Source organism: Rhinolophus hipposideros (assembly GCF_964194185.1).
Source record: "Rhinolophus hipposideros genome assembly, chromosome: 14".
Classification (NCBI taxonomy): domain Eukaryota; kingdom Metazoa; phylum Chordata; class Mammalia; order Chiroptera; family Rhinolophidae; genus Rhinolophus; species Rhinolophus hipposideros.
Window position 1 is genome coordinate 57,675,978 of NC_138060.1, and position 24,801 is coordinate 57,700,778.

The 24,801-nt window shown below is 43.5% G+C and overlaps 1 protein-coding gene across 1 annotated transcript in view; it reads left to right on the forward strand.

Annotated features, from left to right (window-relative positions):
• Window positions 1-7,998: 7,998 nt before the first annotated feature.
• Window positions 7,999-24,801, forward strand: part of ABHD5 (abhydrolase domain containing 5, lysophosphatidic acid acyltransferase) — a 31,145-nt gene continuing 14,342 nt past the window's right edge. The window contains exons 1-3 of the mRNA XM_081073327.1: window positions 7,999-8,169; window positions 20,161-20,246; window positions 23,228-23,600. Of these exons, the coding sequence (XP_080929453.1) occupies window positions 8,138-8,169; window positions 20,161-20,246; window positions 23,228-23,600 (491 nt within the window). The 5' untranslated portion in view covers window positions 7,999-8,137. The remainder of the gene's footprint in view (window positions 8,170-20,160; window positions 20,247-23,227; window positions 23,601-24,801) is intronic.

The following is a 24,801-nucleotide window of genomic DNA, read 5'->3' on the forward strand; positions in this document are numbered from 1 at the left end:
ACAACCACGTTTTCTGATGAAAACTTTCATCAGAAAGTCTACTCTCACAACACACCACTGCAAAAGAGGAAAGTAAGCTGGACGGTAGGTATATAAGAGATACAAGAAGGTAGGTGCATCAGAGAAAAAGAAAGATCACAAGTGACATAGAATGAGAGTTGCATCATGTCTCCTCCTCTGTCACCATAGTTTGTAGTGGTTCCAACAGTGGGAAGATAGGTATGTGAGTGAGTAACAATGGAGGGGTTGTGTGTGCAGGAGAGAAGTGGGTGTGGCTATAGAGGCTTGCTCTGATAGAAATGTTCTACTTCTTTATTATATCAATGTTAATATTTCGGGTGTGATATTGTGCTGTAGTTTTGTACAATGTTACCACAGGGGAAAACTGGTAAAGGGTCCATAGGATCTCTCCATATTACGCTTACAACTACAAGTGAATTTGTCATTACCTCAAAATAAAAAGCTACAGTAAAAACTATTTGTGAAAAAAAAATCTTGAACTGAATAAATCAGCTACAAATGTTGCTATATGAAATAGTGGCATTACACATCGGTGGGGTCAAGGGTTATCACTCTATGATACGAGGGTGATTAAATTATCTACTGCTACATGAAAAATTACCTCAAAATACAGTGGCTGAAAACAATGACCACTTTCTTTCCTCACAGTTCTGTGGGTCAGGAAGTTAAGCTCATCTGGGTAGATTTTAATCCACATGGTGTTGTTTGGTGTCATTCATGCAATCAGGTGGGGGAAGGTGGGCCTGGAAATTCTAAGAAGGCTTCATTCACAAGTCTGGTGCTTCAGTGCTCTCCGCATGGCCTCTCTGTCCACATGGCTAGTAGAGCTTACTCACAGAATGGTGTCATGTTCTTGCCAGGACAGCTGACTTTCAAGAGAAAGTATATGAATTAGTCAACATTGAAGCTACAGATCTCTTAAGTTCCAGCTTTGGAAATCACACCATATCACTCTATCACATTCTCTTGGGCCAAACAAATTACAGCTCAGACTGAAGGGGCGGAAAAACAGACTCCAACTCTCAATGGGAGAAGTGGCAAAGAATCTGTGGCCATCTTACCTGCACTATAGGGCGTGATTAATTAACTCTGAAAAAATACTTTCCTTTGTGGGTAGTATTTTCTTTTGAAATTCCATAATCAATTTTTTAAAGTAGCTATTGAGCTATTCAGGTTTTCTTTTTTTATCTTGTCAGTTTGGGCAGGTTGTGTGCTCTAAATAGTTTGTCTATTTTATCTAAGTTGTCAAATGTATTTGCATAAAGCTGTTTATAATACTGCCAAATCATCATTCTAATGTTGTTAGGCTCTGTAATGATATCCTCTTTTCCAAACATGTTATTGTTCATTTGTGCTTTCTTTTTTAAATCTCTTTTCTTTTCTCTTCTTCTTCTTCTTCTTTTTTTTTAATCAGTTAGCTGGGAGTTTGTCAATTTTATTACTCTCAAAGAATCAACTTTTGGCTCATATTTTATGGATTTGCTTTTTCTACACATCAATATGCTCTGGAGGGCTTTCCATATTAGTACATGTAGATTTACCTCATTTTTTTAAATTGCTGCCACAGTATTTCATGTTATGGGCATGCCAGAATTTATTTGTTCATGGGCATTCTTATTGATTTCCTTTCTTCTTTTTTCTTTTTGCTATTAGAATACTGAAGGAGACATTCTTTTATGTGTCTCTTTGTGCACACGAGAAAGACCAGACTCCCAGAAGTTAAATTGCTGGACCAGAGAGTACATTAATTTTACATTTTTAAATAGGTAACTCCCCAGCTGTTTCCAAATGGCTGTATCACTTGGCATTCCTATCCACTGGGGAGAAACAGTCCTCATTGATTCAGGTTCTTGCCAATTTTTACTGCCATGAATTTTCTCATTTATGTCATCATAATTTGAATTTGCATTCCCTTGATCACAGATAAGTGTGAGCATCTGTGGCTGTTTATGGCGTGAGACTTTTCTCCTCCGAGAAGGATTTTTTTATATCTATTTTCTATTTTTTTATTCAAGTTTTCTTTATATGTTGAAGATATTAAACCTTGGTTTGTTTCATATTTTTGTATTGTGTTTTTTTTTGTCTTGTTTCCACAGGGATGTTGTCAATTTGGACCTGGTTAAATTAATTTCTTTTCCTTTATGGCCTGGAATTTGTATCTTGCTGAAGAAGGCCTTTTATCTGATTTTGAGAGTTTAATTGACACTCATCGGCTACTCGGAGTCTCCTGTCTCCAGAGGGCAGCTCTACCACTGAGTTCTAAAATCCAGCCCCTTAGTGGACCATGCTCTTCTTCCCCATCTGTGGGGACAAAACCCCAAAAAAACAGTTTCCAGGCTCTCGGCCTCACACAGAAAGGTGCTGGCTCGGGTAGTAAATGGCCATCAACTGTGATCAGATGCCAGCAGCTGTGGCTAGTTGGCCGTCAGCTGTAACCCGTAGGCCATTGGCCACTAATATAACGGCTGTGGCTACGCTAGCAGAAAAAAGGAATGGGGGCTAGCAAGAAGATGGTGGCTGGCAAGCGCGGACTGCTGTTAGGCAGATTATGTAGATCCTGCTTCCTGTGTCTCCAGCCAAGCCTCCAGCGAGAATATATTGGTTTGACTCCCCTACTTATGGCTCCGTGGGTATTCCTGTTTGGCCTTACCGTGTCCTGCGTTCTTGGGCGGGGAGTGGGAGCTGAGACCCTGCACGACAAATGGCGCAGCGAGCAGGGTCCTCCGCCCGACACATGGCGTAGTCGGCAGGATATGGTGCTGGCCAAAGCTTTCCGAAGGGCAGTGGAGCAGTTTGTGCGTATGAAAGCTCAGTCTGAGGAAGACCAGGAGGAGCAGCTGCCGGAGAGCTCGATTCCCGTGGAGGGGTGGAAAGATGTGGATGGTTCCCCAACCAGCAGAGGCCGGAGAAAGCGGAGAAAGCAAAGGTTGTTGCCGCCCTGTGGGCTGGGAACTGCTTGCTGAGGCAGCCCGGATGCAGGACTTTTAGTCCCAGGAGGAAACGCTTGCTGAGTCCTCCATGGGAGATGAGGGTGAGGTCAAGGTCTTCCCTCACCCCCAGGACAGCCCTGGCGAATGACTATGGACTATGGGGAATTGCCTTCCATCCCTAATTTAATGGACGCTTGACTGTTTGGGAACATACCACCATGTAGTGGGACTGGTTTGATGTTTGCTTTTGTGTCTTGACTGGCCGCCATTGATAATATGTAAGCACCTTGATGTGAGCCACTGTTGTTCCAGCACAGTACCCCGAGAGGCCCAGAGAGAGAGTGGCAGTGCCCTGAGAGCCCTGGCTGTGTCCAGGAAGTCTGGCTGTGCCCAGAGAGAGTGGCAGTGCCCTGAGAGCCCTGGCTGTGTCCAGGAAGTCTGGCTGTGTCCAGAGAGAGTGGCTGTGTCCAGAGAGAGTGGCAGTGCCCTGAGGCCCTGGCTGTGTCCAGGAAGTCTGGCTGTGTCCAGAGAGAGTGGCAATGCCCTGAGAGGCCCTGGCTGAGTCCAGGAAGTCTGGCTGTGTCCAGAGAGAGTGGCAGTGCCCTGAGAAACTCTGGCTGTGCCCGGGGAGACAGGTGGTACCCTAAGAAGCCCAGGAAGTCTGGCTGTGACCAGAAGTACTGTGGTGGTGCCCTGAGAAAAGCTGGCTGTGCCCGGGGAAACAGGTGGTACCCTAAGAAGCCCAGGATGTCTGGCTGTGCCCAGAAGTACTGGTGGTGCCCTGAGAAACCCTGGCTGTGCCCAGAGAGCCTGGCTGTGTTCAGGATAGTGCATTCACCTCCAGGCTCCTTGCACAGGGCCCCTCGCAGAAGATGCTTGTCGCGTAGATTGTGAGGCGAGACCCTGTAGGGGTGGAGTGTGGGGACAAAACCCCAAAAAAACAGTTTCCAGGCTCTCGGCCTCACACAGAAAGGTGCTGGCTCGGGTAGTAAATGGCCATCAACTGTGATCAGATGCCAGCAGCTGTGGCTAGTTGGCCGTCAGCTGTAACCCGTAGGCCATTGGCCACTAATATAACGGCTGTGGCTACGCTAGCAGAAAAAAGGAATGGGGGCTAGCAAGAAGATGGTGGCTGGCAAGCGCGGACTGCTGTTAGGCAGATTATGTAGATCCTGCTTCCTGTGTCTCCAGCCAAGCCTCCAGCGAGAATATATTGGTTTGACTCCCCTACTTATGGCTCCGTGGGTGTTCCTGTTTGGCCTTACCGTGTCCTGCGTTCTTGGGCGGGGAGTGGGAGCTGAGACCCTGCACGACACCATCCCCACCATGGTGAAGTGTTCAACCCCTCATGCTTTTTACTCCAGACTTTAACAATCTATTTCCATGTTAATCCCCTACCCTCACCCCGCCTTCACACCTTGAAAACAACTTGGAACCACAGAATGCCAGAAAGAATGTTGGGAATCATCTAGTTTCACACTCTCATTTTCATAGATAAGGAGGATAAGCCCTAGACCTTCCTGTCCAACATGGGTAGCCATTAGCCACATGTGGGTTTGTGGGGACAGAGCCCCAGAAAGCAGTTTCCAGGCTCTCGGCCTCACATAGAAAGGTGCTGGCTCAGGTAGTAAATGGCCATCAACTGTAATCAGATGGCCATCAGCTGTGGCTAGTTGGCCGTCAGCTGTAACCCGTAAGCCAATGGCCACTAATATAACTGCTGTGGTTACGCTAGCAAAGAAAAAGAATGGGGACTAGCAAGAAGATGGTGGCTGAGCTAGCAAGAGCGGATTGCAGCTAGCATGGTGGAGTGCGGGTCACAGATTGCAGAGAAGTGGACAGCAGGTTGCAGATAGTGTGGCTCCTGCTTCCTGTTCCTCCAACCCAGCCGCCAGTGAGAATAGTGTAATATGACTCCCCTACTTATGGCTCCCTGGGTGTTCCTGCGTGGGTGTTCCTGCGTTCTTATGTGGGGAGCGGGAGCTGAGACCCCGCTGGACACCCCACATGACAAATGGCACAGCGAGCAGGGTCCCCCGCATGACAGGGTTTTTAAATTTAAGTTAATTAAAATTAAAAATTCAGTCACATTAGCCAAATTTCCAATGCTCCTTAGCTACATGGTTCATGGCTACTATATTTAGAATATTTCCATCACTTCAGGAAGTTCTAGTGGACAAGGCTGCTCTAGAGCTTTCTTACTTAAAGGGTGGTCTGCTGACTGGGAACTGGTTAGAAAGAGAGAATCTCTATTAATGAACAGAGCACCAGGTCCAACCTCAGAACTACAGAGTTGGAATCTGCACTTTAACAAGCTCCCCAGAAGTTTGCATGCACATTAGAGTCTGAGAAGCCCTAATCGTGTGATTTCCTCCCTCCACACCCCCCGACCCGAGGTTGTATAGGTCATTGATGTCTGTTATGCAGGGTCTCACCTCCCGCTCCCCGCACCAGAATGCACGAAATAGTGAGGCCAAAAAGGAACTCCAATGGAGCCATGGATGGGGGGTTAATACCACTGTAGTCTCGCTGACGGCTGGTGGAGACACAAAAGCAAACGTCCGCCATTACCTCAACAGGGGGTCTTCCTGCACCCAAGTCTCACTGGCACAGCCAGGCAAGACGCAGGAAGTAGGATCTACACAATTCACAATCTGCCATCCGCTTCTCTGCCAACCACCCACCAACGAACCCCCTAGCATAGCCATGACAGTTATATTAGTAGCTAATGGCTAACTGGTAACAGCTGATGGTCACCCAGCCACACCGGATGGCCATGTGACTACAGCTGATGGCCATCTAATAACTGAGCCAGCACCTTTCCACGTGAGGCCGAGAGCCTGGAAACTGCTCTCTGGGACTCTTTCCCCACGGTGTCCATCCAGGCCCTTCCCTTGACCTAGCTACTACCATGTCCTTCGTATTACCTCCCTGCCACACTTGCTTTTTCACTTTAATTACAGCACTTTATAATCATTTAGAGGGCAGCCAAGCCACCGAAACCCTCAGAAAACCCTCCGTGCCCTTCCCCTCAATCTGGTTTGCAAATTCTTCCTTGGCAGATTGGTGATAAAGGCCCAGACCTCTGTGACGTCTGTGGTGTTGTTCAGCAGTTTCCCTGGGAAATCACCATTGCGGGACTAGAAATTAAAGCCAACCTTGAAACCAATGGAGCACCAGTCATCAACCTATGGTACACTTGATCTTGATGAGATAATGGCAGAACATTCAGTTCTCTGGACTGCACAACCGTGGGGTAGAGCAGGCAGAGCACGTAATATATTTGCTTTGTTGAGTATCACACTTGACTATCTTATTGGAGAGTTCAGAGTAGGCTCTGGTGACCTGCCAACCTAAGCACTGTTCCTTCAAGGTAATTGGTTACTAGGTCACCAAAAGGAAGTGGATTTGGAAATGGGGCACCGATCTCTCTCTCTCTCTCTCCCCTTACCTCCCTCACACTCACTCTTCCTTCTCTCTCTCTCTCTCTCTCTCTCTCTCTCTCTCACCGTGCAGTTGCCATGGGCATCTCTAAGAGCAAGCTCCAGTTCCACAAAGATCTCTGAGGGTGCACGCATGCCAGCCCAACTTTCTGAAGGGGCTGAAGGAGTTGCCACCACATCCTTGGGTTTCGTTTCAGTATCACTGAGTTTGGACTGTACCCCAAACAGTAGAGTCCCCAACAACGGCCTGAAGGAGGTGCCCTCAATATAGATATGATCTGAGAGGTGGAGATTGTAGAGGGTCAGTTTCTGCAGACACACTACAAGTCTCTGGCAACACCACGAATTTCTTGAAGAGTGTTTTTATATGCCCCAGTCTTCCCTGAAATATTTATACGTTGGATCAAATACCATAAAAATATTTATTAGGTATTACTACGCTTAAGGGATTACATGAGTGGCTTTTTTCCCTAAATCACAGATCACCATCCTATCCCCAAGGAACTTCCGGTGTAGTTGGAAGAATATTCAATAATGTCCATTAAAAAAGCCGTAACATGGAAATGTAATGGCTCTGTGCGATTTCAGAGGGATGGGGGGAGGGGGGTTCACACAGTGTGAGGGATATAAATGATAAACGTCTAAGTATTACTTTGTCTTGTGCACCTGAAACTAATAAAAAAATAAACAAAACAAAAAAAGCCATAACAACAACAACAACAACAACAAGAAAGCCATAACAATTATACAAGCCTGAGAAGCTGAGGGCCAGATGGGTGATAAAGATAAGTCTGAATTACTCAGGCTCAGAGGAGACAGAGGGTGTAGTGTGGGAGGAGAGTTAGGGGAGGAGAGCCATGAACTGCGTTTAAAATAAAGAGTAATGCATAACACGAAAAATCACGAGTCCTATTTCAGTCCTTTGTTTCTCAGCGCCTGGAGCAGAGTGGGCAAATAGGAGGCATACAGTAAATAGATGGATGAATGGTAGGGAGTGGAATAATTACAAAAGCAGGCGGTACCTGATGGCTAAAAGATTTCAAAATAGGTCACGAAACGTTGACATTCACATTAGTGATGTCCCCCAAGAACTCCTAAGCGCCTACACACTGACTCTTCGCCCCTCTCCCGCGTACCCAGAGCGCGGGGTGGATGGAAGTTGCGGGTGTTGACCACTACTGTAACCCCAGCGTCTAGAGCGGTGCAGATCGATTGAACGACGGTGCCTGTGAGTCGCCCTCTCACTTGGCTACCCGGGGGGCGGACGGCCACATATCACCTCCATCACGGCATTTCCATTCGCCTTTGCAGCACCTATATTATGTTGGCTCTTCCAGGGCAAGGTGGCGCCCCAGTCCCAGGCAGGTACCTGCCCCGTGCCCAGCACCTGACAGTCCATCCCAGCGGATGATGCATTAATGCAGTCATTACTGAAACCAGTCACTACAGAACTCTGCCGGCTGAGTCTCACCAGCTCCTCCAGGGCGACAGCCCCGCCCAGCGCCCGCAGCAGAGCGGCCGGGCGGATGACGCATGCGTGGCTGGGGTTGGGGGGGGGGGTGGTGTGTGTGTCTGACTGGCCGGGCACGCGCAGGCGCGCGGCCGTGCTGCGGGGTCGTGCGAGTGGGCGGGTGACGCATGCGCGGGCGGCCGCGGCCTTAAGGGCGGCGGCGGCCCAGACGGCCCAGTCGGCCTGTCCGCCGGCTACGAGGCACAGCCCGGCGCTTGCGCAGCACGGCGGCCATGGCGGCGGAGGAGGAGGACACCGGCGAAAGGTGAGTGCGGCCGGGACTGCGTTGGGCGCGGGCACGCGCCTTCCACGCGGGCAGGGTCCAGGTGTGGGGCCGGGCGGGCCGCGCCGGGGACTCGTACTCCCCTGGCCGCGACCTCGCCCGGCCCCGCCGCAGGTTCGCGCGGCGCCCCGAGCAGCCCCGGCCCGCTCCGTCCGGGGAGGACGCGTCGGCGCCCGGGCGCGGGAGGTGTCCGCGTCTGACCCCGGCCGCCCCGGGAGGCCGCTGGAGCCCCGCGCGGAGGGGTCGCCGCACGGTGGTGCGAGCGGCTCCGCGGGGAGGCGGCGCGGGTGGCCCGGCCCGCAGAGCCGGGCTCGTCGTCCGCCGAGTGTCTCTGTCGGGGCAGCGGCGGCCCCGGACGCTGTCCCCGCGCTCGTGCGGCGGGGACGCGGTGACCGCCGCCCTTGCACCTGACTCGAGTCGCGGGCAACGGCCACTGGGTCCGCCTCCGAGCGTGGCTGCGGTCTGCAGCTCCGCGCTGCCCTCCGCCCCGCCGGGGACCGGGACCAAAGCGCCGCCGGGGCCGAGCCGCGCAGCGCCCGGAGGAAGGGGCGGCGCTGGCTTCGGGCGCCGGCGGACGGAGGCTCGCGCTGGAGGCCGGGGAAGGGGCGGCCGGTCGGGGAGGAACGGGGTCGGACGGCGGCTCTGCGGCCTGGGGTGTCAGATCGTTTCTAACCTGCAGTCTTTAGAGGCCGAGGGTCCACACGCGGTGGATGACACGTGCAGAATTAACAGCCTTTCAAATGGAGATCGCCCTTTGCCTTCAGCTGTCCTGGGTTACTGGGACACGCTGTGTACGAGTTTGAGCCTCAAGAGACACACACATGTGTAGAAAAGTTGATGGAAGTTGGAGGACAGATATCTAAGGTGAAGCTTTTTGATGTACAAATAGACTACGTTCCAATTATTCCTTTCTACCCGTAAGTTCATGCCCTTGTCAGTAGACAACTAATAGTGAATCAGTGGAAAACTTAAGTTGCCGTGAACATTGTTCCCGCATTTCTCAAGGCTAGTTGTTTATGTTGGAGAGTAAATAAACGTTTGCCTTCATCTATGGGTGTTTGGTATTTCGATAACAATTCTACTGCAAATGTCTGGATAAATTTGCATGTGAAACATGCTCGAAAGGATCTTACGGGGTACCAGGAAGACAGGGGGACTTGGAAAGATGGGGGGAGGATTGTGAAATCTTACAAAACAAGATCATCCCTAGAGTTTTGTTGATAGGATGAATGGGTCCATTGTTTTGGTTTGTTTTTAAACTTCCTTGTGGAGGTGAGATGCTGGATGTCACGTGGGCACAAGTGGGAACCTAACTGGTAGCTTGTTACTGTGAAGCTTGTCACAACGTTTTGGGCTCTTTCTGAGACTGCTTTTAGATGGACTCTGGTCTCCCTATTGTTGTGGGGCTGTAGAGTCCAGGTATAACTGAAGCATTTGTGACTTTGGTTGATGGCTGGAGGTCACGGGACAGACTATAAACAATTCTTAGCAGCTGGCTAGCCATGGCCCCATGACACAGGTGGGCCTTCTTGGTCCTCTTGGCAGTACACTTGAGCAGGGTCCTGTGTTCAAACTCGTATGTCCCCTGAACTGTATCAAGCAGGACAGCAAATACCTGCTCCTGCTGGGTGTTCTCTAAGCATTCTCATATTAAACCTACGGTTGACCGAATGTGCTGTTCGCATTTTTCAGTTGGACCTGCAACTGGAAGGCGACTAGCACCCCACTAGTTAGTAGCAGGGCTAAATTGGAGCCCCCAAGTGTCTGGATTTAGTCTAAGGCGCTTTCCCCATATCTCTGCTGTGTCTCACTAGGACTGGAACTCATTTGGGACGTTTGGTCCTTGTTTCTTTAGCTTCCTCTACTGACACTTTCTTATTTAATCCTTGCATTGACACAGAGCTCTCTTTTAAGAAAATTGTTTTCGGTTAATCAACAGTTGAACTCTCCCAACAGCCAAGTGGATTGTGGGAAAACAGAACTCTTGAATCAAGTTCCCTATCCTTAAGACATGCGGGCTTTAAATGGAGAGATGACATTAACAAAGGAAACAATTATGAAAAGTCTGAGGAAGGTTTTTTGGAGCGTATGATTCTTCTCTTTTCCTTTGTGATTCTCTCAGTGAAGACATGCATGCCTGGGAGCCATTGGCTTTCAACATCTGACCCTTTTCAGTTGCAATACAGTTGAGAAAGCTAAGTGTAACAAGAGTAGGGTAGACTTCTGTGAATTGCTGCAAGGTTGTCCCAGAGAATAATTAAGTATCAGTTGAATATAGAGGAAAGCTGTCCCAGAGCTGCTCAGTTGCAGAGTATACCATAAAATAGGTGTTTTGCTGTGGTGTGCTGGAGTTAGCTTGCACTGGCAGCCATTACTAAATTTTCAGGAATTTTGCCACCCATTGGCAGCTGGAAATCAGCCATGATGGTAGTATTTACACCATGGAAATCATCAAATGCTATAACTAAGAGATTTTTTTCTCCTCTTCCCCTCCAGTGGGTTTATCAGCCCCCTACTGGATTTACATTAGAGTTTGACTATAGTTCTCGTGTGCCAAATGTTTGCACCTGATTCCGCAAATGTAGCATGTCCAGACCAGGATCTTATTTGTACCCTTCTCCTGAACCAAACAATACGAAAAGCGCGATTCTTCCCTTTGACTTCCCTGTTTTTATTAGGGTATTTTCAGTAGGGTTGTTCTGGTCATCCAGATTCAGAACTGTGGCATGATCTATTGACCCCCCCCCCCTTCATTTCCCTGAATACAGTATCTGTTACCAAGTCCGAAAGATTCTAAGAACAATGTCACCTTTCCATTTCTACTGTCACCTGGGATCCACCCACCTGCTTCAGACCCTCCTTATTCTCTTTTCTGGATTATTTCAGGTTTTAGTAACACTGTTCTCAACATAGCTTATTTCATTAGTTATTTTTATGTCCCCAAGAGGCACAATCTTGTTTTCAGCACAACTACACACAGTGGCTTTGTGATATATTCTCAACCTGACTTCAAAGCCCTTTGCAGGCCCTGTGGCTTCCATCTATCCTTGGAGTCCTATTTCCTCTCTGGGCACCGGGCGCCAAATTGCATCTTTCATTGTTTCCTCAACATTCCTTGCTCACCTCCATTTCCTTATGGCTTGGTTCACATTCTTTTCTCTGACCCAAAACAGTGATCTCCCTTTTTTAAAGGTCCTTGGTATTTTTGTAAACTTTCTTTATGGCACTTCTACCATGTTTTGTAGTATAGTTATTTGTATATTTGTTTTGTCAGCTCATTGAGGACAAAGCTTTCGTTTTACTCAAATGTCTGGTAGAACCTAAAGAAACTTTGTAAGTAGTAAGCTACTTACTACTTACAGTGAATTTTTATTGAATTAAATACTTCAGTATTGTAAATTTATGTTGGCACAAACATTAAGATCAGAAACCTAGTAGTTGATTATGTATTTTGCAGTTGTGTGACTTACATTTTTTCATGATAAGATATTCAAAGAACATCAAAAGTTAATATTTATGAAAATTCAAAGTTTGAGTTTGACTAGGACAGCAGTTAGGGCATGAACTTAAATTATATTGGGGAGGTTGAGAATATGATTCTGTTTGTTGACCTTGGATGAGCCAACTCATGCTTCACTGTTTTATTACCTGTTCTCCAAAATGCCAATCACAGACCAGCAAATACAGATTTCAGTCCTGTGACAAAGAACTTAACAAAAAATTGTAAAGTTCCAGGGATGGTTCATGGTCCATTTAAGAAAAACAACACCAGATAATACATATCAAAATTATAAACATCTCTGAATGAGACCTTAAATATTTGACTTACATTATGTATAATAGTGGTTCAGAAACATATTGTTAGGTTTTTAGTCTAATCAAAACAAAATTGTGTGGAAAGATGATTTTATTAAAAAATATTCAGTTTGAGAACTGGGATTTTTAGTTTTTATTTTCTTTAGTAGATGAACTTGAGAACTAACAGGAAATGTCATTTGGATTGGTTAAGCAATTTAAATTACAATGTAAATCTAAAATTACACACGTAGCTTTCTTTAAGTATGTTTGATGCTTTGATTACTGTATGAGAGAAGGTAGGAAACAATTGGGGGAAAAAATATTACCAGCACATGGCTATGTCTAAAACATTGATTCTCCAACTCTGGGTCTTTAAAAGTTAGTTACAGGTTAGAAATGAAAAATAGTTAAAAGAATGTTAATTAACATGTTAAAATATAGTAGAGAGCTTGTGTTGTCATTGATCTAATGATTAGTGATAATTTGAATCATTTAAGTATCATTTATTTAAAATGGGATCTTAATCGTTTAAATTATGGTCATATGAGACTTTTTTTTTCTTTTCCAAGAGTAGGATTTAGAAAGTCAGTTCCAAAAAAAGAAGGCTTTTATCTTCCCAAGTATTATAATATCCAATTAGGAAGTTTTCAATCATTCATTGGTTGAGCAATTATTTAAAAGAAAAATACCTCTAATTAATTTGGATATTTATAATAAAAATAAAAATCTTATAGTTTCTCTGAGAGATTACTGTACTTAGAGTAGCTTATAGAGAGCAGTAATAACCGCATTTTTTCTCCCTTGACAGTACCAGTATAGGGATGGAGGTCATTTTAAACAAAATTGTAATTTAATGAAATCCTCTTTACTTATAACCTAATTAGAAACGTTAAGTGGCCAAGAGTGTGTGGAAATTGGCCAGATTTCTGTATATTTTGTTCAGAATACTTTGAAACCTCTTTCACTGTTTCACAATATTTATAGATTGTGCAATTCAGGTTTAGTAATACTATAGATAGTCAAATGTCTTAGGGAGAAAACAAGGATTACCAGGAAACTTAAATGTTGATGGCACAGGACATAGGACATAAGTATGATGTTATTGATACTTTTTTTTTTTTTTTTTAATGATTAGGTAGAAAGTTTAGGGAAATTTTTTGGTGTTTTGTCTCTCAAACTCAGGATACTAAAAAATCATATTCTTAAGTTAATAAACTATATTAATATGCATCTTATTTGACTTTCCCTAGAATTGCCATATCTAGAAAAGCTTTTAAAGCTTTTCTTGCTCAGAAGTCTGCTCATTAGAAAGGTCCTTTCTTTGTATTTATTATAGAAATTATAAAGCAAGATTCCTTTTATTTGGATGTTTGATTAGGTGCTTTAGGGCTTGGATCCTCAACTGTTCTAATAAGACGAGTGCTCAACTGATGGGATTGTGTAGAAAAGCTTTTGGTGCACATTGGTAAGCCTTTCTGTTGTAGACAGGTAGAGTCCCTGTGGAGAGTGGCTTTTCTTTCTCTTTCTTTTTTTTGAAGTACAATTGACATGCAACATAATATTAGTTTCAGGTGTACAGCATATTGATTTGACATTTGTATACATGTAAAATGGTCACCACTAAGTCTATTTACCATCTGTCACCATACATAGTTACAAAAAATTATTTTCTTGTAATGAGGACTTTTAAGATTTACTTTCTTAGCAACTTTCGTATTTGAACTACGTTATAGAAAATAATTTATATATCTGAAACAATACATTCATACCATTTGATTGGTTAATAAGACACAAGGAGAAGATATGATTATCGTAACATAATTTATGACAATGAAAACAGTCTGATTTTCAGCACCAAAGGGCTGTTTGAAACTACACTAAGGTACTTGCAAATGATGGAAAACCATGCAGCCATTAAAAGTTATGTTTTATAAATTTATAATGCAATGACATGTAAAAAATAAATTAAAGATTTTGTATAAATAATATATTTTAACTATGATGGTGAAATACATTCCTAGATAGCAAATTGTTAAGAAATTACCCAAATTCTAACAGTTGTTATGTCCAGATGTTACGTTTTAGATTTTTCATTACAGTAAATTTTTTTCATGTTGTAAAAAAAAAAATTGCAATACAATATTATTTACTGTAGTCACTGTATTGTACATTACATTCTCATGACTTACTTTTTTTATAACTGGAAGTTTGTACCTCTTGATCCCGTCACCCATTTCTCCCAACTCTCCTCCCCTTTGGCAACCACCAATCTATTCTCTGTGACTACCGTGTTTCCCCGAAAATAAGACCTAGCAGGACCATCAGCTCTAATGTGTCTTTTGGAGCAAACATTAATACACGAATCGGTCTTATTTTAATATAAGACAGGGTCTCATATAACATAATATAATATAATTATATAATATAATGTAATATAATACCGGGTGTTGTATTAATTTTTGCTCCAAAAGACACATTACAGCTGATGGTCTGGCTAGGTCTTATTTTCAGGGAAACATGGTATAAGATTGGTTTTGTTTGTTTTGTTTTTTATACTTCACATATAAGTGAAATCATACAGTATTTTTCTTTCTATTTCTAACTTATTTCACTTAGAGTAATACCCTCAAGGTTCTACCACATTGTTGTGAATGGCAAGATTTCATCCTTTGTTTATTATGGCTGAGTGTAGTTATTTCATTGGATATATCTGCCACATCTTTTTTATCTATCTGTCGTTGGACACGTAGATTGTTTCCGTGCCTTGGCTATTGTAAATAATTCTGCAGTTAACATCTTTCACATGCTTGTTGGCCATCTTTATGTCTTCTTTGGAAAAATGGCTGTGCAGATCCTCTCCCCATTTTGTAATTGGAAATTTTGTTACCAAGGTGTATGAGTTCTTTATGTATTTTACATATTAACCCCTTATTGGGTATATGATTTGCAGATATCTTCTCCTAGTGAATGGCTTTTCTTTACACTGTGACCGACACTGAGATCACTTCTGAAGTTAGGGCCTCAGCACTGGATGATGGTGTTTATTGATTATCTGCTTAAATAAAATAGGGAAATTAAGTTTTGCTTTTTACTTTCTAAAGCTAGGAGGAGGCATCCTTGTATCTTGTTTGCTGTTTTCTAGATGAGCCACATGAATTTAATTTTCACTTTGGATTTTGTGACCTCAGAAGAATGGCTGAAGAAAGCTTCAGTCTTGTGTCCTTAGTTCTAGTCTTCCACATACTGAGCCTAGAAATGCAGAACAACACTGAATGACATGGCAGATCATGTGGGAAGGGCAGAGCACCTTTTTGAAGATGAGGTTAATTTACCCGAAAGACAGGAGGTGAGTTTGGATGGGTGTTTTAGGGGGTTGAAGCAATACAGATGGCAAGCTAGGGTGTGGGAACTTGTGACCAAAGGGAATCCGCTAAAGGATGGAAAACATAGACCCCTGCTTTTTACTCTTTACAGATGTCCCAGTGAGCCCATTATGTGCATAGTGCTCAACCCTGTAGATTATCTCTAAGAAAGAAGTAGAAGATGCATTTCTATAAAATACTTTTATCATCTGCCTAAAGGCAAAACTGAAACATCAGGACTTAGGGGAAGAGATACATCTTTACAGTTCCATTAAGAGTGAAGATAAAATATTTTACTATGTTTTGTTAAATACAGATGTTTCAGTTTAAATATACTTTAGAAAAATTCCACTTAAAAAAAATTGTCTGCTTTGAAGAAAAGGTTGTTGTGAAAATCTGAAGAGTGTTACGTAGTGACTCTTGTGGTTGAAAAGCCCTAATTTTTAATGTGATGTCTAGACTTGCAAATGTACAAACATTATTTTGCCTCTTCTCTTTGAGTTATGTCCATCACTAGGAGGAAGAATGCATGGACAAGACATCCTATCTTTTGAAAGTTGGTTTTGTCATGAGTTGTAGACATAATTCCTATTTTACAGGCCGGTATATAACATTTTAAACTCTAGTGCCTTGTACATTGTAGGTGTTCAGAGAATGTAATTTTTTTTCAGACTGGACAAAGATTGCGTTTGTGTTTTCCCCAACATGTCTATGATGTCAATTGGAGCAATAGTAGATTATAGTTCATTTCACTCTACTTTTCTTTTTTTTTTTTTGTACTGACCTCTGATTCCCTCTGGCAAAGAACTGTGCTATGATTTGAGGCTTATTTAAGAAAATTGATGAGATTGAGTTGTAACTAACTTTTTGGTACTAGTTCTTATTTTTGTGACCAAACGTAGAACTTGATGACCATCTCTGGTCAAGGACAAAAGAGCCCAGCTTAATAATGGTAACTTTTAAAATTTTAAGCTCTAAGGACCATGAAATTCTTTTAATTGTTTGTTAATGGCTTTTTCCCAACTATTGAAAACTTGTTGAATAAATTGAAAAATTCATTGCTGAAGCTTTGAATTGATTTTCCTTGATAATTTGTAAATAGTTTTATATATTTACAAATAGGCTAATATTGATAATGTTTTATATTATGTTTATATTATACTTTGATAATAAATTATATAATATTTTAGGGGATGCCTAAAGGTCTTATCCTGTTAAAGCAGAAGGTTTGAAACTGGCAGCAGCAAGTGCTAGAGTAGAGCCTCATTGTAATGTAGGCTGCTATGTATCTTCTCTTCTGTGCAGGTCTAAGGAATGTGATTTTATCCTGCAGGGATGACAGCTCCTCATACATTTCTAGGAAGGTCGTCACCTGAGAAAAAAGGGCTTTGATCTCTATTTGTGTCACTTAATTTACTAGCTGTATACTCTGGAACCTGGTGCTTAACATTCCTGAACCTCAGTTTTCACATCTGTAAAATGGGGATAACTTGAACTGAGGATACCCTGGATTGTGTGTGACTTAACCATTCAGCAAGCATTTATTGAGTGCCTGTTATACATAATGCTTAGAGAAATTCTACAGGGAAGGGAAGTAGGATGAGCCTACAAAGCTTAGAAAAAGCTGGATGCTGGATCAGCCCATCTAAAACTTAGCATATTTCTCTACTCACACCTATTATTCATGCTTTCTCTGTTATTAGTGACACCTAAGACAGAAACCTAGGAATCCTCTACTACACCTTCTTTATATTAAACTGATTATCAAATTTAGCCTGTTTTACTTTTTTTGCTATAGAATTTTATGAAATGCTTAAAGTGCTCGTGTTGAATTTTGACATGCATACATCTGTGTCATCCAATCACTTCTTAAGATAACTTCATTATCATTCCAGAAAATTCTCTCATTACTCATGTGAGCCACTTGTAGTTCATTGCAACCAATACATTCCAGATGAAGCAATAACTTTTTTCATTCATATCATCAATGTATATTAATATGCCAGGTATTGGGATGGGAACTGAGAAGGCATAAGCACAAAGCCCTTCCCCTCAAGTTCTTACAGTTGGATAAGGATACTGATGAATAGAAAAGAAATTGGTAACACAACTTGAGAAGAAAAGAGAGCTTGAGTATAGGGTGCCATCCCGCCATCTTGATGAAATGAAAGGGAAAGTGAAATCTAATTAGAGGTTGGTGAGAGATGTAATGAATCATGAAAAGAAGGGGAGATACATATTCCAAGGATATTCAAAGCTAAGAATCAAGAGAACAGGGAATATTGTATGGCTTGAACAAAAAGTAAATGAGAACCGACCAAAATGATACCAGTGTCAAAAGTGAAAGGCGGAGAAAAGCTGAGTGTTCCATGGTAGGTCATCTAGACGTCACCTTTTTGAGGCAAGGAGCGATGCAAAGTGACGGACAATTCTTGTCAGTTCCTGTTTTTGAATTCCCTCTGAACCTTAGTTAAAACTCTCATTTTTACAAATTACTTCCTAGTTGATTCCACATCATTTTAGTGAATTATTGTCGTCATCAGTGTAATGTCAACTACCATTTCTTGAATGTTTTTACATACATTATTTTGGAATGCGCTCCATGTTATGTATTTATTTGTGGTAGTGGTCCCCAAAGATAATGGTCTCCAAAGATAATGTCCGTGTTGTAATCCTTGGAACCTGTGACTGTTACTTCATATGGCAAAGGCTTTGCGGACTTTTAACTGATGGAGTTAAAACTTGTGAGATGGTCCTGGCTTATCTAAGTGGGCCCTACACGCATTCTCTAGTGTTCTTACAAGTGAAAGGCAGAGGGAGGTCACAGACAGAAGAGGAGAAGACACATGCAGAGAGAAGGCAGTGTGGTGACTGACGCGGATAACGGCAGTGGCCCTGCTGCAGGATCAGGAGGACCAGCAGCCACCGGCACCCCCAGAAGCGAGGAATGGATTGTCCCCTAGAGCCTCGACTGGGAGCAGGGCCCTGCCGGCTCCTTAATGTCAGCCTTCTGGTCTCTGGAACTGTGACAGAATAAGTTTCGGTTGTTTTAAGCCACCAAGTTTGTGGTAATTTGTTACAGCAGCCACTGAACCAGTGCACTTCTTCTCTCAGAGCACACATTGTACGCTTCCTATGTCCATGGACTCAATGCCTTTTCCTTCACTGGAAGTGTTTGAACTACCGCTCCCTTTGAAATAATCCTATTCATCTATGAAGAGCAAGCTCAAAAGCAACTTCCTGATCCCCTCAAACAGAAGTCATCACTCTTTCTCTGTTTGGTCGCTGAGATGTCCCAAGTGATTCGAGTAGTTCCTCATAGTAAGTGCTCAATAAATACTTGTGGAGAGAATTATTTCTGACATGTATTACCGTTGTTGAGTCACCTGTTTCCTCTATTAGACTTTTTTCTTTTCTTATTTTTCAGCCGAGATACAATTGCATACAACACTGTAAGTCTAAGGTGTGCAACGTGTTCCTTTGATCCACTTACGTATTGCAGTATGGTTACCACACATGACTAACTGACACCTCTCATATCACATATAGTGTCTTTTGTGCGACGAGAACATTTAAGATCTCGTGTCAATGACTTCGAAGTGTAAAATATGGAATTAGATGGTAGTTCAGTGCTTCCAGGGAAGGAAAGGGCATGTGTCCATGCACGTGGAAGGTGCACACATCGTGCTCTGAGGTTAACAATTGCATTGTTTCAGTGGGTGCTGTAACAAATGGCCACAAACTTGGTGACTTAAAAGAAGAGAAGTTTGTTGACTGTGATCACTGTGCTGCGCATTAGCTCTCCAGAACTTATTCATCTTCTAGTTTTAAGTTTGTACCCTTCAGCCTGTTTTATTTTAAATAGTCCTCGGCCTCCTCTCGTCTCCATTTCTATTGCCAAAGCCTTGGTTCAGGCCCATACCTCTCATCTGGAAGCGGCAGGAGTTGGTCTCTCTTCTACATTTTCTTTCATCTGAGAGTTCTCACTTTAAATAATACTGGTCATGTGCTGAGCCCTTGCTCACAGTCAGATGGCTGCCACAGGTCTGCTTTGTCCTGATTGTCACAGTAAGTCTGTGGTGCTAATGCCAGGCCACGAGGCGAAGGCCCGTCCTCGCCTTGGTTAGCTACTAGCAAAGCGTGTCAGTTCCAGCCTCTGCACACCTTTCCTCACTTGTCCTCCGCCTGCTTCCTCTTTCTCTTTGTTCAGCTGTCTTCTGCCAGGTATCTGGGTCATTCTTTTTATCTACTGTTTGCTAGAACCCAAAGCTTTTCCATTAACTGTTAACCAGTTCACCCTAGGCAAACAGTACGTGGGCCACTCCCCTGCATTTGTATTAGGGGTATGTCCTGCTCATAACCATGAGACTTGAAGTCTTTTGATAAGTATTGATCTCATATTTCAATAAGACTTCAACCCTCATAGTGGGCCCGTTTTATACCTGCTATGAACCTAGTCATGGTCTTAACTTTTTGGCACTGCTGCCCTGATGAGAAGCTGTCTGGCAGTGGGCTGGGGAATGCCTATTTTGTCTGTTCTTGTTCTGCCCATTTGTAATCTCCGCTTGATTATTTGGAATCTGCCTATCCCTGAAGATAAGATGGGCTTTGCTATCTACTTGCAGGTACACTGGCTGGAGCCGAATACCCCAGTGCTTGACCACAATGTTTCGTACCTATTAGGTGAATGCTGTCACTCACTGCTCCCCCATCACAGTGTGTTTCCTTGTCTGCCTTTCTTCTCTCTATGTAACCGGTGGGAGTTGAGAAGAGCATTGCCTTACCTGTTTGTGTTTTGTTTTTGATGCCCTAGGTCAGGATGGCTAACGGGTTGGCTTCCCACGTGGTGCCCCACGTCCACGTCACTCCTTAAAGAAGCTGAAGAGAACATTTTAAAATGTAAGGCTTTCTTCTTATAAGTTAACTGAGCTGTTGCTAAACTAGGTCCAATATTCGCATTGTCCTGAAACTGAAGATAAGATTCTGTGTCGCTCTTAGTCGGTCTTGTTAGTCGTTAGCAAAAGAACTTCTTTTCTATGTCATCTGCCAGTGCATAAATGTGGGTAGGCAGGCAGGGCCCTCAAACTTTTTGGTCTTGGTTCCCTCTTCTATGTGTAAATTAGTAACAACCCTAAAGAGCTTTGTTTATAGGTTATAGCTGTCAGTATTTACCACGTTCCAAATTAAAACTGAATCACTTAAAATATGTTAATTTATTTTAAAATAATAATAATAAACCCATTACAGGTTTAAATACATGTCATGTTTTCTAAAAGTAACTAGTTTCCAAACAGAAATGTAGTGAGAAGAGTAGCTTTGTTTACATGTTTGCAAATCTCTTTAATGTGTTGCTTAATATAAAGCAGCTGGATTCTCATACCTGCTTCCGCATTTAGACTGTTGGTAATCAGTCACCTATTATGTAATCCCTGGAAGATTCTGCTGTATACTCATTAAAGAATGAGAGTGAAAAGGCAAATAAAGTCTTAGTATTATAAAAATAGTTTTGACCTGGTAGTACTCCTAAAAGGGTTCAGGGGTTCCCAGAGGTCCCTAGACTACTCTTTGAGAACAGGTTCTAGGTGTTCCAGGGCAGGTAGCCTTTGTAGAGTGGAACAGATACTGGACCAGAACAAGGTAACCTGGTCTAGGCCCAGATCTGCCGTCAGGTGGGTACAGGATCTTGGGCAAGGTACTTCTCTCAGCTTCCTGTATTTTACCTGTGAAGCGTGGGGGTAGGGTGATGAATTCCTTCTGGTTCTAGTATTCTTGGATTCTCTAATTCTGCATTTGTAGTGCTGTGGAAACCTTGTCTCTTGTTTGTTTGTAATGGGCACTGAAATTTAGGCAAACTAGTAGTGTCAGGGTGTTCCCGGTGTCTGTGGGTATACTTCTAAGCCATAGTGTTTGTTGTGCGGTTCGAGGCTGCTGAAACAGTTCAGAGGAGAGGGTTAAGCGGTGCAGCTGGCATAGCTGGTTATCGTGTGTCTGTGCAGGTGTTGGTTTTCATCCCCTCTACCACGCATGAGCTTTCTGGTTTGTGATTTGAATGATCTGGGAGTAAGTGATCAGAACTGGAGGTATCCATAGGAAGGGACAGTCAGCCATCGTACGTGGATTCAGGATGAAAATGAAGTTCTACTCGCTGTATATACTTGGGTAATCTTGTTCTTCACAGAGCTGGGAAAGCTGTCATTGTGCTTTACTAAAACACGATTCTGACAAGCTGCTGAGCTGAATGTGTGGAGGGGGGAGGGCACGGTGCCTCCCTGTGCCTCCAGGCCAGCGGGGCCTGCATCAGCGCGTGGACTTGAACCCCAACTTCGTGTTAAAGGCGCGTGTTATCCCCTCGGTGGAGTGGATGGCACCGGAAGGGGCTAATACCCTGCATCTGAAGTGCCTAAAGGGCAGCTCAACCTTGAGCGTGATGAGAACCTGCTGAGGAAGGTGGAGGGCACCGCTCAGAGTCTGGATGTCTGTTTCCCATCAGCAGAGGCCCAGCGTGCTGCCGGCTCTGAGGAAAGTGAGACTTCACTTGTTTTCATTCTGTGACCATGTGTACCTTTGTTTATGGATGTCCTGTTTGCTAGTGCTGTCACCTGTATCCCCAGGTAAATACACAGTGTGCTTGAGCTTGGTATTTGTTTCTCATTAAAAGTTCAGTAACAACCAGGTTCTTGTCAGGAGATGAAAAGGGGCTAGGTGCTCAGTGCACGCATTGAGCACACATTGATTCCCTGCTGCTGCTTCAGGAGAGGATTGGCCCCTGGGTCAGTGTCAGATTGGAAGCAAGTGACTGATACGGTGGGCGAGCGCTCTAAGGGCGGTCGCAGGTGATTCTGTGGGAATATGCAGACATCTTGTCCAGGATGCTGACGTGGTTTGGTTCGGCTTTAGTGCTGGATTGTCTCCTGTTCTAAACTGGTGGCATTTCCCTCCACTTGGTGGCATGAGCTCTGTTAATAGTCCTCATGAATGCTGGGTTTTGTCCTTGCTGCCACTATGTGGGTACAAAACCTGAGATTATTTCTTCTGTTCAAAGGCAGAAACTCCCAGTTCGCCAGGGTTTGTCCACTGCAGGTGACTGTGTACAAATAACGAAGGGGTACATCTAACGTGTAGCTTTTGGTTAATCATCTGATGTGAATGAATTTCAAATTAGTTTCATCTTCAGTGTATTTGGGGGGGAGATTTAAAGTCTTTAGTCCCACGGCATTGAAGGCAAGTAAGAGTTTTTGTCTACAAACTTGTGATTATTTGCATTTTCTAGGGAGCTTATTGGACTTGAGCTCACACTACCTGTGTCTCATCCATACTCTGCCTCCTTTCTTCTAGTAAACTCGGAAGTGATGTAAGATTGCAGTTATGTGTTCAATACAGATACTGTTCATCCTTCCCTAGATCCATGATTTACTTTTTAGAGAAAAATCTTTCTTTAATTCTGAACTTCAGTCTTCAATGCTTTAATCTTCAAGGGTTAGACAAAGTCAAGGTGGCATTCTTTTTTGTCTGCAAAGCCAGAGACCTACACATAACGGATTCAGTGAACACTGAGTTCCCCTCCAGTCCCAGGAGTGTAATACCCTCCTTTGATAGATGTGGAAAGACGTCCAAAGAGCTTACATGACTTGACAGAACACCTTGGCCGCAGGTACCTGAGACTTGTCTGAGATGGATCTTCCCGCTTAAGTGTAAAATATGGTAATTAGGAATTGCTTCAATGAAATATATCCTTTTTTGTTTTAGGGATGACAAAGGCTAAAATTATATGAACAGACACCAGATGATTTCTAGATTCTTAAGTTTTGATTGCTCTGAGAATTTCTGATTGTTCAGAAGTAGTGAAGCTAAGCAGAATTTACCTTTTTTGTTTTTATTAGGTGTCCCCTGTGCATACAAAAAAGAACCTGTTCGTATATCTAATGGAAATAAAATATGGACACTGAAGTTCTCTCACGATATTCCCCATAAGACTCCACTTGTCCTCCTCCACGGTTTTGGAGGAGGTCTTGGACTCTGGGCACTGAATTTTGGAGACCTTTGCACCGATAGACCCGTCTATGCTTTTGACCTGCTGGGCTTTGGGCGAAGTAGCAGGCCCAGGTTTGAGAGTGAGGCCGAGGAAGTGGAGAATCAGTTCGTGGAATCCATTGAAGAGTGGAGGTGTGCCCTCGGCCTGGAGAAAGTGATCCTGCTTGGACACAACCTGGGTGGCTTTTTGGCTGCTGCTTACTCACTGAAGTACCCGTCAAGGTGAGTGCTCGGGACAGAACACAGGCACCCACGTGCTACTCTCTAGCTGCCCATCTGAGCCTTACGAGCAGGATTCTCCTAAAGGACCCTGTTGACCAAATAGTCACAACTGAGGGCCAGTTTAGTAGTGGAAAGAATGCAGTCCGATTTTCCTAGTATTACACATTTTCCTATTATACATGGATAGAAAGCCTGAAAAAGGACTTTCTAGTCTGTTAAACTTAGAATGCATACAATTTAAGCCACGAGTGAAAACTGTTGTGGTGGTATTGCTTACTATTATTATCATTAGATCTATGGATTCAGCAGGTTTTTCCTAACCTTTTCTAGGTTATAGTAAGCTGTGATAGGAAACCGGAGGTTGGAAATGAGAAGACCTAAATGCTAGTGCTATCTTTTGGCTTATCCTCCAAGCTTTAGTTTCTTCATCTCTAAACCACAGAAAATGCATCTGCATAGTGTATCTCACAGGATTTTTGATTCTGCTGTGCCCTAACCTGCATTGTTACAGAATTCTTTTTCAGAGTCATTGAACTGATAGTTGTTTGCTTCAGAATCTTGGTAGGATCTACCCCTTTCTTTACCTTTTCTTGTGCTATTTCTTATTATTATGTTGCTACTCTGAGAGGAGGTCACATTACAGTGCTAAGAAAATAGAAAACCTCATTTTTGTTTTGTTCATCTTTTGGAAAAAAAACAAAAAAGATGAGCACATTTGTGCTGCCAATGTATTTTTCTATTGGACTAATTTCTAAATCCACAATTACAACTACCTGTGACACTGAAGTCTGTGGCCGAGACCTGGGAGGGTGGTCGTTTTCAGAGAGCGTCACATACCATGAGGTGGCCCTTTGCGTAACTCTAGGTGGGCCGTTGGGACAGAATTTGACATGTGGAGCAGCAGGCCTGTGTCCCTGAGGTTTCCTTCCTCTGGAACAGCCCACTTTTTCCTTATAGATTCTTTACCTAAACTTCAGCATTTACACGTGATTTTTCTGAAGAGTTCATACTCCTGTCTATGCTAGAGGGTAATACTCTTGTCAACTGGCAGACCTGGTCTTTCAAAAGAAATCCAAATTTTCTTCTCCTTGTTGGCTTTTTGGGACTCCTGGCTTTAATTGTGTCCTCCTCTCAATGACCAATACCTACCAAGTACGAGAATGAAGTGGAGACTTTTCTGGTATAAGACAACAGGGAGGTT